At 66.9% G+C, this 15796-nt stretch overlaps 4 protein-coding genes across 4 annotated transcripts; 2 read left to right on the top strand and 2 right to left on the bottom strand.

Moving 5' to 3' along the window:
• Positions 1–332: 332 nt before the first annotated feature.
• On the top strand, positions 333–3050 carry EMIHUDRAFT_447898 (hypothetical protein; the record flags this gene model as incomplete). The annotated part of the gene is made up of 11 exons (XM_005770347.1): positions 333–367; positions 431–529; positions 662–713; positions 787–821; positions 960–1224; positions 1298–1396; positions 1474–1534; positions 2171–2359; positions 2448–2489; positions 2594–2654; positions 3020–3050. Coding segments are annotated over 7 exons (595 nt in total), but the record flags the coding sequence as incomplete, so codon positions are not given.
• Positions 3051–3716: 666 nt separating this feature from the next.
• EMIHUDRAFT_195975 (hypothetical protein) lies at positions 3717–5204 on the top strand (the record flags this gene model as incomplete). The annotated part of the gene is made up of 4 exons (XM_005770346.1): positions 3717–3833; positions 4409–4536; positions 4992–5056; positions 5131–5204. The coding sequence occupies 4 exons, from the start codon at positions 3717–3719 to the stop codon at positions 5202–5204; spliced, it is 384 nt and encodes a 127-aa protein (XP_005770403.1).
• A 1427-nt stretch (positions 5205–6631) lies between these two features.
• EMIHUDRAFT_95812 (hypothetical protein) lies at positions 6632–7691 on the bottom strand (the record flags this gene model as incomplete). The annotated part of the gene is made up of 4 exons (XM_005770345.1): positions 6632–6697; positions 6745–6990; positions 7036–7173; positions 7254–7691. The coding sequence occupies 4 exons, from the start codon at positions 7689–7691 to the stop codon at positions 6632–6634; spliced, it is 888 nt and encodes a 295-aa protein (XP_005770402.1).
• Positions 7692–9353: 1662 nt separating this feature from the next.
• EMIHUDRAFT_447897 (hypothetical protein) lies at positions 9354–10928 on the bottom strand (the record flags this gene model as incomplete). The annotated part of the gene is made up of 4 exons (XM_005770344.1): positions 9354–9438; positions 10083–10527; positions 10612–10734; positions 10805–10928. The coding sequence occupies 4 exons, from the start codon at positions 10926–10928 to the stop codon at positions 9354–9356; spliced, it is 777 nt and encodes a 258-aa protein (XP_005770401.1).
• Positions 10929–15796: the final 4868 nt, after the last annotated feature.

Genomic DNA, 15796 nt, shown 5'->3' with positions numbered 1-15796 from the left:
CGAGTCGTACATGCAGGTCACTGCGCCAAAAGGGAAAACACCTTGTACGTCGCTCTTGGGGTTGACCATCCGCCCCTGCCAAAAGTCGAAAGTTGTTGACGAGGATAAGTGGCTAGCATAAATCAACGTTTGCGTCGAGAACAAGGTATCCGCATCGAGGAAAATAGCCCACTCCGTTCTGATTTGATCCAGCGCGAAGTTGCAATTGTCGCACTTCGTGGTGGAGCCTGTAACCTGGAAGTGTGTGAAGGTCGGCCACGTCTCTGCGAGTTGTGGCATCTCGGACAGCAACTCTGGCAGTCCCGGGGACCCTGGCAATGGCGGTGGCGGGGGCGGAGCTGGGCGTGGCAGGAAGGCGGCGCGGCAGGTGTGCGTCTGCGCGCGAGGACAGCTGTGAACAGCGTCTCTTCACACCTGCAGCTGTGAACAGGAGTGCGTCGTGTACGCGCGGCGGCGAGACACGCACGCCTTCCGAGCCCTTTGCCGCGCCGTCTCCTCCATCTCTCGCGGAGCCGACGGCAGCGGAGGCAGCAGAGGCGACGAGCTCCCAGAGGCCGTGAACAGCGTCTCTTCACACCTGCAGCTGTGAGCAGGCGGCGACGAGATCCTCGAGCGTGTGGGTGTGAACAGCGTCTCTTCACACCTGCAGCTGTGAATAGGTGGCGAGTGCGGCGCGCGCCGCCGGGCTGGCCCGTGGAGCCAAGAGCCTCCTGGCCCGCTCGTTGGCAGAGCAGTGGCTGCGGCGGCACCGGTCCGCTGCTGACTCTCTTTATCATCATGAGCTAGGCCCGCTCGTCGACAGAGTCAGCGGCTTCGAGACGGTGCTGTGCTGCCGCCTCTTCACACAGACACACAACCCCGGGCCCAGTACGCACCAGCACAGACAGCCGAGAAGCCTCTTCACAGGCGGAGGTAGCTGTGAACGGCCGCCGCTTCACGGCTGCGGGGTGTGAATGCAGGTCCTCCTCGCCACGGCGCGCCCACGGGAAGTTGGGCCGAGGCTGCAGCGCTCCGGGGCAGGCCGATTCGGCCGAGGCGGCGGAGGAGGCGGCGGCGGAGGGGGCGGTGGCGGGGGCGGGGGGAGCGGCGGCGGCGGCGGCGGCGGCCGTGGCGGCGGGCTGCGGCGGCTTCTGCGAGGGCTGGGGGCGTGGCGTGGGGTGTGGCGGCGGGTGCGGGGCGGGGGAGGTCTCGAGGCAAGCGCGCGGCGAGGGCGGGGAGGAGGAGGCGAGACCTCGAGAGTGGAGCTGCGGCGTGGAGCTTGGGGCTGCTGCGCTCACACCCCCGCGCCGCTGGACAGGCCTCGAGACCGCGCGCGTGGAGATGGACCGGCGGCGGCGGCGGATGGACGCGTCGGTTCTCCTCGGAGAAGTTGTTGCGCCCGCGGGCGGCGGCGACGGCGACGGCGGCGGGGAGGGGAGGCGAGGGGTGACTCCCGCCGCTCAGTGAGTGAGTGTTGCTTCATGAACTAGTCAGGCGGCGATGAGGGTCTGCGTGTCCGCCTTCTCTCTCCAGGGGCCAGGGCGCCGCCTGCATGGTGCCTGCCTGGACACTTCCTAGACACTTCCTAGACACTTCCTAGACACTTCCTAGACACCTCCTAGACACTTCCTAGACACTTCCTAGACACTTCCTAGACACTTCCTAGACACTTCCTAGACACCTCCAATGGCACGTGCCAACCGCACACCGCCTCACGCGACAGCCGCACGGAGAGAAGTTAGAAGAGATGACGCTGTCCACAGCTAGCTGTAGAACCCTGGGCCTTTGGAGGTGTCCATGTTCTCACCATCGCAGGTGCCTGCCGCCAGCCCGCCGCCTGCTCCCGGCTTGCGAACCGGTGCGGGGCTGGGTCCTCCACGACAGCTGTGAACAACGTCTCTTCACACCTGCAGCTGTGAACAGGTGCGGGGCCGGGTCCTCCGCGACAGCTGTGAACAGCGTCTCTTCACACCTCTAGCTGTGAACAGGTGCGGGGCTGGGTCCTCCGCGCGGTGACGACAACTGCGGCGCAGCGCTCGCGAGGCGGCGCGGCGGGCGAGGCGGCGGGGGCGGCGAGTCCTCTCGTGGGGGGGTCTGCCGACGGCGAGATGTAGCCGAGATACGCGCGAGATACGGCCGAGGCACACGCGCGGTGTGAACGGCGCCGCTTCGCATTGCCGGCTGTGAACAGGCGAGCACGTCGCCGTCGCGCACGGTCACAGCGTGGCCACGCTAACCGGCACGGGCATGCTCGGGCTGGAGATTGAGGAGGAGCCTTCCCTGAACCGTCTCGCAGCCTTCCCTACAGGCATGGGTATGCTCGAGCTCGAGATCGACGGCGTCGCCTCCTCCTCCTTCACGCTGCCGTCGCCCGGCCTTTGTTTCACGGCTCTCTTCCCTTAGGCGTCGCCGCCTCCTCCTTCACGCTGCCGTCGCCCGGCCTTTGTTTCACGGCTCTCTTCCCTTAGGCGTCGCCGCCTCCTCCTTCACGCTGCCGTCGCCCGGCCTTTGTTTCACGGCTCTCTTCCCTTAGGCGTCGCCGCCTCCTCCTTCACGCTGCCGTCGCCCGGCCTTTGTTTCACGGGTAGGCGTCGCCTCGGCTCTCTTCCCTTAGGCGTCGCCGCCTCCTCCTTCACGCTGCTCGCCCACGGAGCCGCGCCGCAGACCGCGGCAGAGTGAGGAGTCCGCAGCGGGGCTGGAGCGGCTGACGGGGCATGACTGTAGGGGCCGCGCCGCAGATCGCGCTGCTGCTCTCGCCGCACGCGGTCCTCCTCCTCTCGCTCAACGCCTCCGCCGCCTCCGCCGCGTTCGCCGCGGCGGCGGCGCTCGAGGAGGCGATGGCGAGGGGGGAGGGCGGCGCGGCGGCGCGTGCCGCGGCGTCTGGCGCCACTTGGCGCTCCCAAATCCCCCGCGCGGTGGTCCATGGCACCGCCGCGTTTTCTTTTTTTATGCGCCTCGCGTCTCGCCTAGGCTCGGCCGGCTCGCTGGGGTGGGTGTGAATGGGTCATCGTTGAGAACGAATCACCGCCATTGTCCTCAGGCGCTCGCGGCTCGCGGCGGCAGGCTGTTGATCGCTCGCTGATCGCGATGTCTTGTCGCTGTTGCCGTTAGGCACGCTCGGCTCGTGGGGCGGGCGTGGAGGAGGTGGCGCCGCTGGGCGCTGTGGTGGTTCGGGCTGGAGGCAGAGGCGGAGGAGGCGGAGGCGGCGGAGGCGGAGGAGGCGGAGGAGGCGGAGGAGGGGGGGGAGGAGGCGGAGGAGGAGGCGGAGGCGGCGGAGGAGGCGGCGGCGGAGGTGGAGGTGGAGGTGGAGGAGGAGGAGGAGGCGAGGCTGGCGGAGGAGGAGGCCGGCGCAAGGGAGGCGGAGGCGGTCCTGGGGAGAAAGGGGGCGGGGGCGGGGGGCCGGGGCGGGGCGAAGGGGGAGGGGGCGGCCGCCGAGGTCGACGCGTCAGACTCCTGGCGGCTGCAGACGGCGATTCTGCCGGCGGTGGAGGCGCTGGCGGGCGAGGCTTAGCCGAGATGCAGCCGAGAGGCAGCCGAGAGGCAGCAGAGAGGCAGCAGAGAGGCAGCAGAGAGGCAGCAGAGAGGCAGCAGAGAGGCAGCAGAGAGGCAGCAGAGAGGCAGCAGAGAGGCAGCAGAGAGACAGCAGAACGTAGCAGAGAGGCAGCCGAGGTGCAGCGAGAGGCAAAGCCGAGATGCACCCCTTCCGTCTCATCCGCACAGGCGCCGAGCCCCTCGCGATGCTGCTGCTGCCTGCGGTGGCAGGCTCCGGCCCCGACGCCGCCCCGACGGCGCTCGTGCTCTACGACGGCGGCGCGCTCGCCTCATACGACCTCGGGGGGACAGCTAATCGAGGAGTGACTCCTTCATCAAGACGGACTACTTCTAGGCGCGCTCGCCTCATATGACATCGGCCACGCACTGCTCGCGAACCCCGCCGCGCCGCCGCCGCCCGGCAGCATCGGTGCGCTGCTGGCGGCGGTGGGGCGGGCGACTTCGCGGCGCCTGTCGGAGGATGCTGTGCGGCACCGCTGTTAGCCAGTTCTTGACTGCTCGTTTTGAGTGGACAGGCGCTTGTCGGACGGTTGTGCCGCACCGCCCATCACTGCTGTTGAACGGTGTGTAATGAAGGAACAGGCTCCTGTCGGAGGACGCGCTCCCCCTCCCGCTGCTCCTGCTCGGCGTCTTCGCCCTCTCTGCCCTCGCCGTCTCCCTCTTGTGCGCGCTGCGCCACCGGCTCGGCACCGGCGCGCGCCAAGGGGGCGGGGGCGGAGGAGGCGGAGGAGGCGGAGGAGGCGGAGGAGGCGGAGGAGGCGGAGGGCGTACCCTCCTCTACCCGCTGCTGACGCTGCGAGCGGCGGCGCGCCTCGCCGCGGAGCTCGCCGTCCCTCCGCTGTGAACGGCGCCTCTTCACAGCAGCTGCTGTGAATAGGCGCGCCTCGCCGCGGAGCTCGCCGTCGCGCCGCTGGTCGCCATGCTGCTGCTCTGGGCCCAATTCCGCGCCGAGTACCCGCGGGGCAGCCGCTCGAGCCTCCTCGGGGAGCTCCCCTTCACGGAACTGTCCCATAGGCTGACTTTCGCGCCGAGTACTTGCGGGACGACGACAACGGCCAGCTTCCTCAGGAACCCTTGCCGCCCCGGCCGCCGCAGCCGCAGCAGCAGCCGCAGCCGCAGCCGCAGCCGCAGCAGCCGCAGCAGCCGCAGCAGCCGCAGCCGCAGCAGCCGCAGCAGCCGCAGCAGCAGCAGCAGCCGCAGCAGCCGCAGCCGCAGCAGCCGCAGCAGCCGCAGCAGCCGCCGCAGCCGCCGCAGCCGCCGCAGCCGCCGCAGCCGCAGCAGCCGCAGCAGCCGCCGCAGCCGCCGCAGCCGCAGCCGCCGCCGTTCGCAACGCCGCCGCCGCCGCGAGCGGCCGAGCAGCGGTTCGCGGAGTCGCCGGCGTTGGGGCGGCCGAGCTATCCGCGCTGCACGACGCAGTCTTGTGTGTGAACGGCGGCTCTTCACAGTTTCGGTGTGAACAGGCGGGCAGACTCCCCGCCAGCCACGGTGGAGGCGGCTTCTGTGTCGGCCTCTTTTGCTCTCGCAGGTGGCCGGGCGGGGAGGGTGTGAACGGCGTCTCTTCACGCTCGCGGCTGTGAATAGGCCGCTCTGCTCGCGGAGGGGACGCGTCTCAACGAGGCGCATTGCCCGCCGGGCATGGCGAGCTGTATGATGGACTCGTGACGCGTTCGTAAGCCATCACAGGAGCGCTCAACTTTCGTGCCACGGCGGGCTGGAACTGGCTGGTGACTGCTGAGTCTCGCTCGTGTCCAAGAGCAGGCGCTCAACCGGCGGGGCATGACGAGCGCGCGGTTGCAGCGGGTGCGCGACAACCTCGCCCGCGCGGCGGTCGGCGCGTCGGGCGACGAGCGCGCGACGCTGGAGAGGCGCTCGCGTCTCGCCGGACGCCGTTTGAGCGCACAGTCTGTGTGGAGGGCTAACTATGCGTGATTACCAACGAGGCGCCTGCGACTCGCCGACGCCGGACTGCTGGCGGCGCGGCAGGGCGACTCGACCCTCGAGGGGCTTGCGGTCGCGGACTTGCGCGCGAGGGCGGCGGCGGCGGCAGCGGCGGCGGAGGCGAGGGCGGGGGTGGCGTCGGCGCAGGCCGCCGCCCCGCAGGCCGCCGCCCCGCAAGTCGCCGCTCGACTCGCCGCTCTGACGGCGGCCGATGGGGTTGCGGAGGCGGCGGCTGCGGAGGCGGGTGCGGCGCTGCGGGAGACGGCGGAGGCGAGGGTCGCGGCCCTGGCGCAGCTTGACGAGGTGACTGCGCGGCTAGCGAGGCGCGCGGCGGAGCAGGCGGAGGCTGGTGGCGAGGAGTTCCTCGCCGGGGGGGGCGTCGGCGAGGCGGCAGGCGGCGTCGCGGGGGCAGGCGCGGCGGCAGGCAGTGCGGAGGGAGGCGGCGCGGAGGGGGGCGGCGCCTCGGCTGCCGCCGATCCGGCCGGGGGAGAGGCGGCGCTGCTGCCCCACGCCTTGCGTGGCGCCACTGATCCACCCGCGGAGCATAGAGCCACGTAGCGCACGCTGCACGGATAGCCATGTCTCGTTGAAGCATGAGTCCCACCGGCCCGCTCCGCGAGATGGAGTATCGGGCGCGTGCTACAGGTGTGTGCGCGGAAACCCTTTTGAATCACGCACACACCCTACAGGTGTGTGCGCGGAAACCCTTTTGAATCACGCACACACCCCGCATTGCATGCAAATGTTCCACACAGACCAACCCTGTACTTCATTGCAGCATTCCAACTGACCATTATAGAATATGTTCTTGCATTCAGGAGAAGAAGAAGAGAACGGGGGTGATTCAAGAGGGTGATTCAATAGATCTTGGCCACAATAGACCGGCATAGCAGCTTCGATCTTCGCTACGATGTCGATACCTTCATGAAGGCACGGAGACAGCCACGGTTCAGACTGCCACGACGGTGGTGGCGCGGGCGGCGGCGAGGGCGAGGTGGAGGGGGGCGGCGGCACGGGTGGTGGAGGCGACGGTGGTGGTGGCGCGGGCGGCGGCGAGGGCGAGGTGGAGGGGGGCGGCGGCGCGGGTGGTGGAGGCGAAGGTGGCGGCGGCGATGGAGGTGAGCACGACTCCTCGAGCCGGCGGCGGGAGGCCTCGGTGATCTCATCGGTGCCCTCGTCGTGGGAGGCCGTCGCGGAGGCCGAGGTGGACGTCGCTGCGAACTTGAACCTGCGCCCGGTGAGCGCGCTGACGTTGCGGGGAGCCGCTTTGGTCACGTTGTAGCGGCTGAACTTGAACGACGTCGCGAACGGCGAGGGCATGATGTAATCCTGCCACACGCCCTCGATCGAGCCCTCCGCCATCGCCATCGTGGTCATGCGCTCGCCGCGCTGCGGCTTCGGGTCGACCGCACCGTCCACTCCGACGTCAGAGCCGTCAAAGGTCTGCCCGATGAGGCCGTGGGGCGCCACGTCCAGGCTCCGCTCGGGACGCAGGAGGGTGAACAGCAGGTCAAGGCGCACCTGCGCGGGACGGGGACTCGGGCTCATCCAAAGCATTGGGCCGACCGCTGCGCGCTGGGGCAAGTGGTGCGCCTCCGGCCCGGAGATACGGTCAGACCTGTGGAAGTAGTCCGGGGTCGCCTTGGGCGCCACGGTGATGGCCCAGTAGGGCAGCATGAAGACCTTCACGGAGCTGTGATTCGCCTGCAGGACAGAGGAAGGCAAGTAGGGGCAGGGGGCAATGATGCTCCGGTGGGAAAGCACCAACCCTACGCGAGCCGCACCTGCAAGACGACATCGCCGCAGACCTTCCTCTGAAGTGGCCCATTGCGCAGGAGGTTGCCCATCCTGGAGCCCGTGAGCTTGAAGGGTTTGCCGCCGCAGGTGCCGTTACTGAAGCCGAGCAGCGAGGCGGGTGAGATCCTCGCCGCGTCATAGGTCCAAAAGAGGGGGCCCGCGGTCGTTGGCGCGATCAGGTGCAATTCCACCATCCAGCTTCCGTTCACGATGGCGCCATGCAGGCGGAACTCCCCGTCCTTCGTCTTGATGTTCGCGCTCATCTTCTGGTGAGACACAACATTGAAGAACGTGTTGTCGCGGCCGCGAAAGTCGGCGTGGCCGCCGTGCGCGCCGTACAGGTGCGGGTCGCCCTGGCCGCCAGCGGTGCCGGGGCAGAGGCCCAGGGCCGCCTGGGCGATATGGAGCAGAGCAAGCAGCCCCATGGCGCACGCTCCCAATCCCTGTCTGTAATAGTCATCGCCAAAACGCGAATCCCGGCGCAAAATTGGTTTTGGTTCGCCTCAAAGTTTTTTTAAGCTTAGCTTTTTTAATGAACTCGGGGGCACGGACGCGGCACAAACGGGGCACAAACGCCAGGCTAGAAAGACGGGGAGGCACGTTTTTTATCCTTCCTCGAGTATCCTTGCTAGTTGCACATGCATGCGCGGAACTCGAACTCGAGTGGATCAGGGTAATACGGGACGCCGTCAAGTCGGAGCCAGTCTGCGGCGACCACAGCGCTCACCGGACACCGCAGGGATAAAGGGGAAGGACCCTGAGTTTGGGGCAAATGTAGATTTCCTGCCCAGCGTAAGGATATTTCTTTCATTTCTTTCGTCTTTATTTCGTGCCCCGCCACGGCAAATTTGCGAGAAATTTCTTCGCCCCGTCACTCCATGCTCAAGTTTCGCCCCTTTCCGTGTAAGGAAACAAGGTGTCCCCCATGTTGGACCAGGCACCGTGCGGGCCTGCCGTGCCTTGCTTGAGCCGGCAGGCCCGCGCGGCAGTGATGGTGCGCCTCCGCGGAGAGGCTGACGCTGGTCAGCGGTCAGCGGTCAGCGGTCATCGGTCACCGGTCAAGCAGGTCATCGGGCGTCAGTGTCATTCAGGCGTCAGTGTCATTCGCGTCAACACAGGTATGGTAAATTTCCGGAAATTTCTCCTTCCGAACAAGGCTGTCATATTTCTCAAAATATTTCGGGAAATCTACATTTGCCCCAACCCTGAGTTCGACAGGGGTTGTGCGCCAAAGCCCTCCTGCTCGGCTCCAGCCCCTGTTGATAGGTCCAGGTGATAGTCCTGGATGGGCAATGCATACGCCTCACTGGGCCTTAGATCGCCCGACCGCGTCCCGGTGCTCTGCCGTCGGATTTGTGACTCCGCCGCACCGCGCCGCGGCCGGGGGCCCTCCGGAGGCCGAGGATGGCCGTGACGGACCGGGACGAGCTCTGGGAGGTGAAGTGTCAGTGTATATATTTTAGAGACCAACCATGTCCACAATATCTTGACTGAGAGCTAAGCCTGGGAAGGCGATGCCGGGGCCGTACAGCAGCTTGATGCATGCCACACCGAAGGCGCTGTCGAGGTTCGCCGAGCGCGGCGAAATCGAGGGACACCGTCACCGACGAGCGCGTTGGAGTATTCACTCCGGACAAAGACGGCTACACGCACACGAGCCGCGGGCGTGTAGCCGTCATAGCGGCGAGGCGCGGGACCGTCTGTGGCGAAGTGGGACGCGTCCCTCGATTTCGTTCAACTCACGGTCCTGTCCCCCGTATGCGAGCTTTTCAGAGAAGCCCCCCCAAGAAGCATCACATGATGCTTTTTTTAAAGTTCACCACTTCTGCAGAGCGTGCCTTACCCTCACCGCCCGCTTCGCTGCTTCCCCTCCTCCGCCTCCAGCCTGGCCAGCTCCGCCGCGAGCAGAGACCGGTCCTTGGTGTAGTGGTACTCGCTCTGCCGCGCGCCGTAGCGGTGCTCGCGCCCCCGGCGCACGCAGTCGCGCATCGCCGCCCACTTGTGCGCCAGGTGCCGCGGCATGCCGTCCACACGCAGCTCCTCCGCGGCCGAGGCACGCAGCGCCTGGTCACAGCCGGACCGCGGTGTCATGCACCGTTGCTAGCAAATGTGATGTCGACGCAGCGCAGCGCCTCGTCAAACGCAGCCTTGGCTGCCGCCGCCTCGTCGTCACTCAGCAGCGGAGGCAGCGGCGCGGGAGGGCCTCGCAGGTGCGACGCCTGCTCCCGGGCAAATCTCGGTCAATCTCGGGCCAATCTCGGTCAATCTCGGTCCAAATCTCGGTCGATCTCGGACTCTCTCGGAACACCGCAGGAGAGAGATGCCTGGTGATCCCGGGCAGACTAGGTTCATCTCGCCGGCAAGTCGAGCACGAAGAGTGTCTAGGACGTGTCTAGGAAGTGTCTAGGAAGTGTCTAGGACGTGTCTAGGGAGTGTCTAGGAAGTGTCTAGGACGTGTCTAGGAAGTGTCTAGGACGTGTCTAGGGAGTGTCTAGGAAGTGTCTAGGAAGTGTCTAGGAAGTGTCTAGGCAGTGTCTAGGAAGTGTCTAAGAAGTGTCTAGGAAGTGTCTAGGAAGTGTCTAGGAAGTGTCTAGGAAGTGTCTAGGAAGTGTCTAGGAAGTGCCTAGGTCTACGAAGTGTCTAGGAAGTGCCCAGGGAGCGTCTAGGAAGCGTCTAGGAAGTGTCTAGGAAGTGTCTAGGGAGTGTCTAGGGAGTGTCCAGGGAGCGTCTAGGAAGTGTCTAGGGAGTGTCTAGGGAGTGTCTAGGAAGTGTCTAGGAAGTGTCTAGGGAGTGTCTAGGGAGTGTCTCTCGCCGACAGGTCGAGCACGACGACAGCGCGAAACGCGACCCACGCGCCGAACGTCGGGTGCACGCTGAGGAACATGGCGTCGCTAAAGTAGCAGACGCCGGCGACGCGCGCGGCGCGGTTCATGTCGACCAGCCGCGCGGGCGTCATGTCGGACGCCCAAAAGCTGTCGTGCGCCACCGCCGCCTTTCGGCCGGCTGCTGCGGCGGACGCGGCGGCGAAGCGGCCGACAGCGCCGCAAATGGCCTCCGCTGCAAAGGTGTCGACGGGGTCGGAGAGGGCGTCCGGGTCCTTCTGCGCCTTGAGCCAGCGCAGGAACGCCGGCCACATGGCGCGCGAGTTGCCGACGAGTATCGCCAGCGCGTCGCCCGACCGCCCAAAGTCGGGCAGCGGCGCGAGCGCAAAGGGTGCCTCCTCGCCCGAGGCGTGCCGCTCGCCGGACGCCTGTGCAGTCGCTGCGCGACGGCGGTGGGCTCTGCAGACGCCCGAGGGAGGCCAGTGCTGTGGCGCGGCGGGAAGAGACGCGGGAGGAGTGGCACAGCCGATCCGCTGGCTGCGAGGGAGGAGGGAGGGAGGCGCCTGCAGGTAGGCCGTCGAGTCGGTCGAGAGGCCGAGCTCGCGGATGTAGTCGTTGTACCAGCCGGCTCGCAGCGGCGCGACGACTGAGGCAGCGGCGACGAGAGTGAGAGGGAGGGAGCAAAGGGCGTGGCGAGGAGAAGGAGAGAGCGACACCGTCGAAGCCAGAGTTTTGCAGTTCCGCGGTGAGGGCGGCGTACGCCTGCTCCGCACTGCTGTGAGCGGGCTCGTCGGCTGTGTCTGTGCTTGGGGTGCGCTCGATGCGGGGGAGCGAGGCCATGCGCTGTGGCGAAGCTGGACGCTTCTCAGAATTTCAAAAAAGAATTCAAGGAGCCAACTCTCTCGACAGCACACAGGTTCGAACAGGTACCAAAAGAGGCACAGCCTGCGACGGACCTTTAGAAGGCGCCAAAAAATTTTACAATTCGCGTTGCTGACTGCACTTTAAGTGCTCCAAGTGCTCCAACTGCCGGTCGCACAACATGATTCACGCGACAGGCAAGGCACGGGCGACGGCTTCCTCAGAAGCCGTCGTCCTCACCGTAGCCGTCGTCCAAGAATCCGTCCGTCCAAGAATCCGCAGCACGTCCAAGAATCCGTCCGTCCGCCATGTGTGCAGAAGCGCAGTCCTGGGTGATGCTCTGATAAACCCTCCGGATCTTCGACAAAGGTCGGATATTTCTTTTTTCAAAGTGCAAGGTATGAATAAGAGGTTTATGATAGGGCTACGGCCCACCCGCTCGCCGCAGGAACTTGAGTGAGTCGCTCTGCCAGTCCCTCTGCCACAAGATGATTGAAACAAAGAGCCCGCGTGACGATCGTACCTAGGAAAAAAATGCGCGAAAAACCAAGCTCGAGATGAAAAAAGAATGACGTGGAACCCGCATAAACAGTACAACACTTGACCATGCTTCTACTTTCGCCTCGGGCGCTTGAGCTCCTCGGCTGGAGCGCTGCTGCTGCTGGCCGCGCCGCTCGTGCTGCCGGCGCCGCCGCGGGAGGCGTGCCTCGCCTCGCGTTCCGCGGGGAACAGGAGGTCCCCCCCCCCCCCCCGGCCTGAGCAGCTACGGGTGGAAGGCAGCCCCTCAAAGGCCAGAGGCCCCGGTCAGCACAGATGGTCGCGCCGCCCCGCGCCGCCCCGCCCGCCGCCGCGCCGCGCCGCCGCCCGATAAAGGCGATAATTAATAATTAAAAATTAATTAATAATTAAGTAATTGCCCCACCCGCCGCCGCGCCGCCCCGCCCCGCGTCGCCCGCTGCCTCGCCGCGCCGCCGCCTCGCACCGCCCGCCGCCACGCCGCCCGCCGCACGATGATTAATAATTAATAATAATTAATTAATAAATGGGTAATGACCCCCCCGCCGCCGCGCCGCCCCGCCCTGCGTCTCCCGCTGCCTCGCCGCGCCGCCGCCTCGCGCCGCCCGCCGCCGCGCCGCGCCGCCGCACGATGATTAATAATTAATAATTATTACCCGATCATTAATTCTCTCTCTCTCTGTGTGTGTGTGTGTGTGTGTGTGTGTGTGTGTGTGTGTGTGTGTGTGTGTGTGTGTGTGTGTGTGTGTGTGTGTGTGTGTGTGTGTGTGTGTGTGTGTGTGTGTGTTCGTTTGCGCGATGGCAGGGAAGGGCAGGGCAGCCGCGAGCGGCAAGTGGCGTCGGCGACGCGGCGAGGACACGATGGTGACGCCCACAGCGCGCGGCACCAGCGCCGCCGGCGGCCCCACGCCTCATTAGCGCCGCCGGCGGCCCCACGCCTCATGCTGATCACGCTCCCGACGAGCGGCGCGCCACGCGGGCCCGCCGCAGGCGACGCGGGCGGCGAGCCGACGCGCATGTCGTACGGCTTTAGGCGTAGGCAGCGCTGGCGAAGCGAGGCGGCCGGCGCCGGCCCCCGGAGGCGGTTGCAGAGGGGGAAGCGAGGCAGAAGACACTGTTGGAAGGGTGGAGAGCAGCCTGCCGTCGAGCGGCGCGCCGCGCAAGCCCGCTGCCGTCGACCCGATCGGAGAGCTGGTAGTCATGGCACTACTGAGCGCGCCATCGCGCCCGATACGGCTCGCCCTGGCCCTGCGGGCCTTTCCAGAGAGCTTGGCGAGGCTGTCCAGAATGCCGAGAGCATTCTGAGCAGGCTCCCACGTCGAGCGACGAGCCATGCTGGCTCGTCGCGGGCTGCGTGCGAGCTCGAAGACCCGCGCAGAGCGTCGCCGAGCCTGGCAGGCCCGCCCGCTCGCCCGCGGCCGCGGGCGTGGAAGCCAAGTATCCTGGCATCTATGCCAAGCGCTCACATGCCAAAAGACACCTCGCAGCGCGCGAGACGTGACCAAAGCGGCACGTCTCGGCGCCGCGAGAGCAGCCGGTCGACGTCGAACCGGCAGGGGTGCCGCGGCAGTAGAGAGCCCTCTCCGCCATACCGTTTTTATACAAAACACCGCTCTGACAGCGCTCACAACTTTATGAAAGCAAGCTCAAAAGAATTCAACAAAAAGAATTTAAACAACACAAAAAGAATTCAACAAAAAGAACTCACAAAAAGAAACTGCTCGAAGCTGGCTCCGCTGGCTCCGCTTCCCGAGTCGCTCATCGCCCCTGACGATGAGCGATGAGCCGGCGCGGAAGCGCATGAAGCGAGTCGTGGTGGACTCCGACGAGGAGGACGACGACGGGCCCGCCGCCCCACAGGCTCCGAGCCCTGTGCCGGCTGCGGCCGGCGGCGGCGCCGCAGCCTCCTCGGCCGCGGCATCCTCGAGTGGGGCTGGCGGGGGCGGAGACGGCGGCGGCGCCGCAGGCGACGACGACGACTGGGATCCTGAGGGCGCGGCTGCCAATGCGGCGGCGGCAGGCGGCAGCAGCGACGGCGGCGCGCAGCGCGGCGACGGCGGCGGCGGCGGCGCGGGCGCGAGCGAGCCCGCGGCGTCGGGCGCGGCGGCGGAGGGAGAGAAGGACTGGGAGGACGAGGAGGCGGTGATGACGGAGGACGAGGACGAGGACAGCGACGACAGCGGCAGCGACGACGACGACGAGATCGGCCCGCGCAAGCGGAGGAAGGCCGTCGAGCTCGACTCCGACGACGAGTTGCTGATAGAGGAGAGCAGAGCAGCGGCTCCACCACTCTCCTCGCCCCGGCCTCCCCCCGCCCCGGCCGCCTCTCTGGACGCCGCTCTGGTCGCCGCCCCACCACTCCCTCCCTGCCGCCCCCCTCCCCCGCTCCCCTCTCTCCCCCACCTCTCGCCATCTCGGCTGCCCCCGTGCAGCTGGCGGCACAGCAGCCCTCGCCCCCCCCACCCCCCCCCCTGCCCCTCTGCCCCACCCGCCCCTCTCCCCTCGGCTCGCCAGGAGAACACGGGGATCGCGCGGCCGAAGAAGACCGCGGCCGGAGGGCGCCTCAAGAAGGGTCCGCAGCCCGCCGCCTCCTCCGCCGCCGTAAATGAATGGTTCTTTTTATTACTAGAATATGAACTACTGTAGGCCCCCAGCCCGCCGCCTCCTCCGCCGCCGCCGTCGTCGGAGACACCGCCGACGAGATCCAGGCGCACTTTCCGAGACACTTCCGAGACGCTTCCGAGACACTTCCGAGACAGCGCTGCCGCCTCCCCTTGCCCCCTTACCCCCATGGTTCTCGCCCTGTCCTCCCGCCCTCCCTTCCCCCGCCCGCCCTCCCTCCCTCCCTCCCTCCCTCCCTCCCTCCCTCCCTCCCTCCCTCCCTCCCTCCCTCCCTCCCTCCCTCCCTCCCTCCCTCTCCCTCCCTCCCTCCCTCCCTCCCTCTCCCTCTCTCTCTCTCTCCCTCTCCCTCCCTCCCTCCCTCCCTCCCTCCCTCGCTCTCTCTCCCTCCCTCCCTCCCTGACCTCGCCTCGCTCTCCCCGCGCCAGGCGCGGCTCTTTGGCGGCGACGACGACGACGAGGGCGGCGGCGGCGCGGAGGGCGGCGGCGAGGGCAGCGAGGGGGGGCGGGAGGAGGAGGTGCGCGACGACGACGACGACGACGGCTTCATCGTCGACGCGCATGGCAAGGCGGTCGCACCGCACCGCCCACGGTACCCGAACCCACCGCTGGGTTCGGGTAGGGTGGAGGTATGGGAGTAGGCGCTCCACCGGCGGCGGCGCGAGGACGGCGTCTCGGCCGAGCGCGCGGAGCAGGCGGGGGAGAGCGAGGCACTACCATTCACATTAACAATTAATGATGAATATGAACGTTGAGTGGAGCAGGCGGGGGAGAGCGAGGCACTAATGTTCATATTAACAATGAATGATTACTATGACCATTGAGAGGAGCAGGTGGAGGAGAGCGAGGCCATCTTCGGCACGGACGCGGAGCTGCGCGAGCTGCTCGAGTACACTGGCGGCGCGGTCGAGGAGGGCGAGGAGGGGGGGGGCGAGGAGGGGGCCGGCGTGGAGGCGGAGGCGGAGCTGCTCGAGGAGACGTCGGAAGAGGACGGCGCCTTCCTCGCCCCACGCGACTCAACGACCCCCTGTAGAACGATCAGGCGTGAATGACTTAGGACGGTGACTTCCTCGACCTAACCGAGGAGGAGCAGGCCGACAAGGAGGAGCGGCGCGTGCGCAGGGTGGAGGCGCGCGCGCGCGCGGCGGAGCGGGCGCGGCGCGGCGGCGGCAAGGGCAGGCTCAAGGAGAGGCTGGCGCAGCTGGCCGAGCCGGAGACGCTCAAGCAGGCGATGCTGGCACAGATCTCCCCACATCTCCCCCACATCTCCGCCACATCTCCCCACATCTCCCCCACATCTCCCCCATATCTCCCCCATCTCTCATATCAACACAACACACGCAGGCCATGCTGACACAGATCTCCCCCACACCTCCCCCCCATCTCTCCCCCATCTCTCATATCTCCCCCATATCTCGCAGGCCATGCTGACACAGATCTCCCCACATCTCCCCCATATCTCCCCCATCTCTCATATCTCCCCCATATCTCGCAGGCCATGCTGACGGACGTTGACGAGAAGATCCGAGCCACCGACCTGCCCGAGCGGCTGCAGACCGACCCTTCCGTCGTGGACAGGCCGCCCCCCGAGGCGGGCGAGGTGCGATCTCCCCGCACCTCCCCGCACCTCCCCGCATCTCCCCGCTCCTCCCCGCATCTCCCCGCACCTCCCCGCATCTCCCCACATCTCGCCCGCACCTCCCCGCATCTCC

This window comes from Emiliania huxleyi (genome assembly GCF_000372725.1).
Source record: "Emiliania huxleyi CCMP1516 unplaced genomic scaffold EMIHUscaffold_4, whole genome shotgun sequence".
In the NCBI taxonomy this organism is placed as follows: Eukaryota; Haptophyta; order Isochrysidales; family Noelaerhabdaceae; genus Emiliania; species Emiliania huxleyi.
The sequence above is the reverse complement of the archived record's forward strand: the minus strand, read 5'-3'. Positions and strand labels throughout refer to the sequence as shown.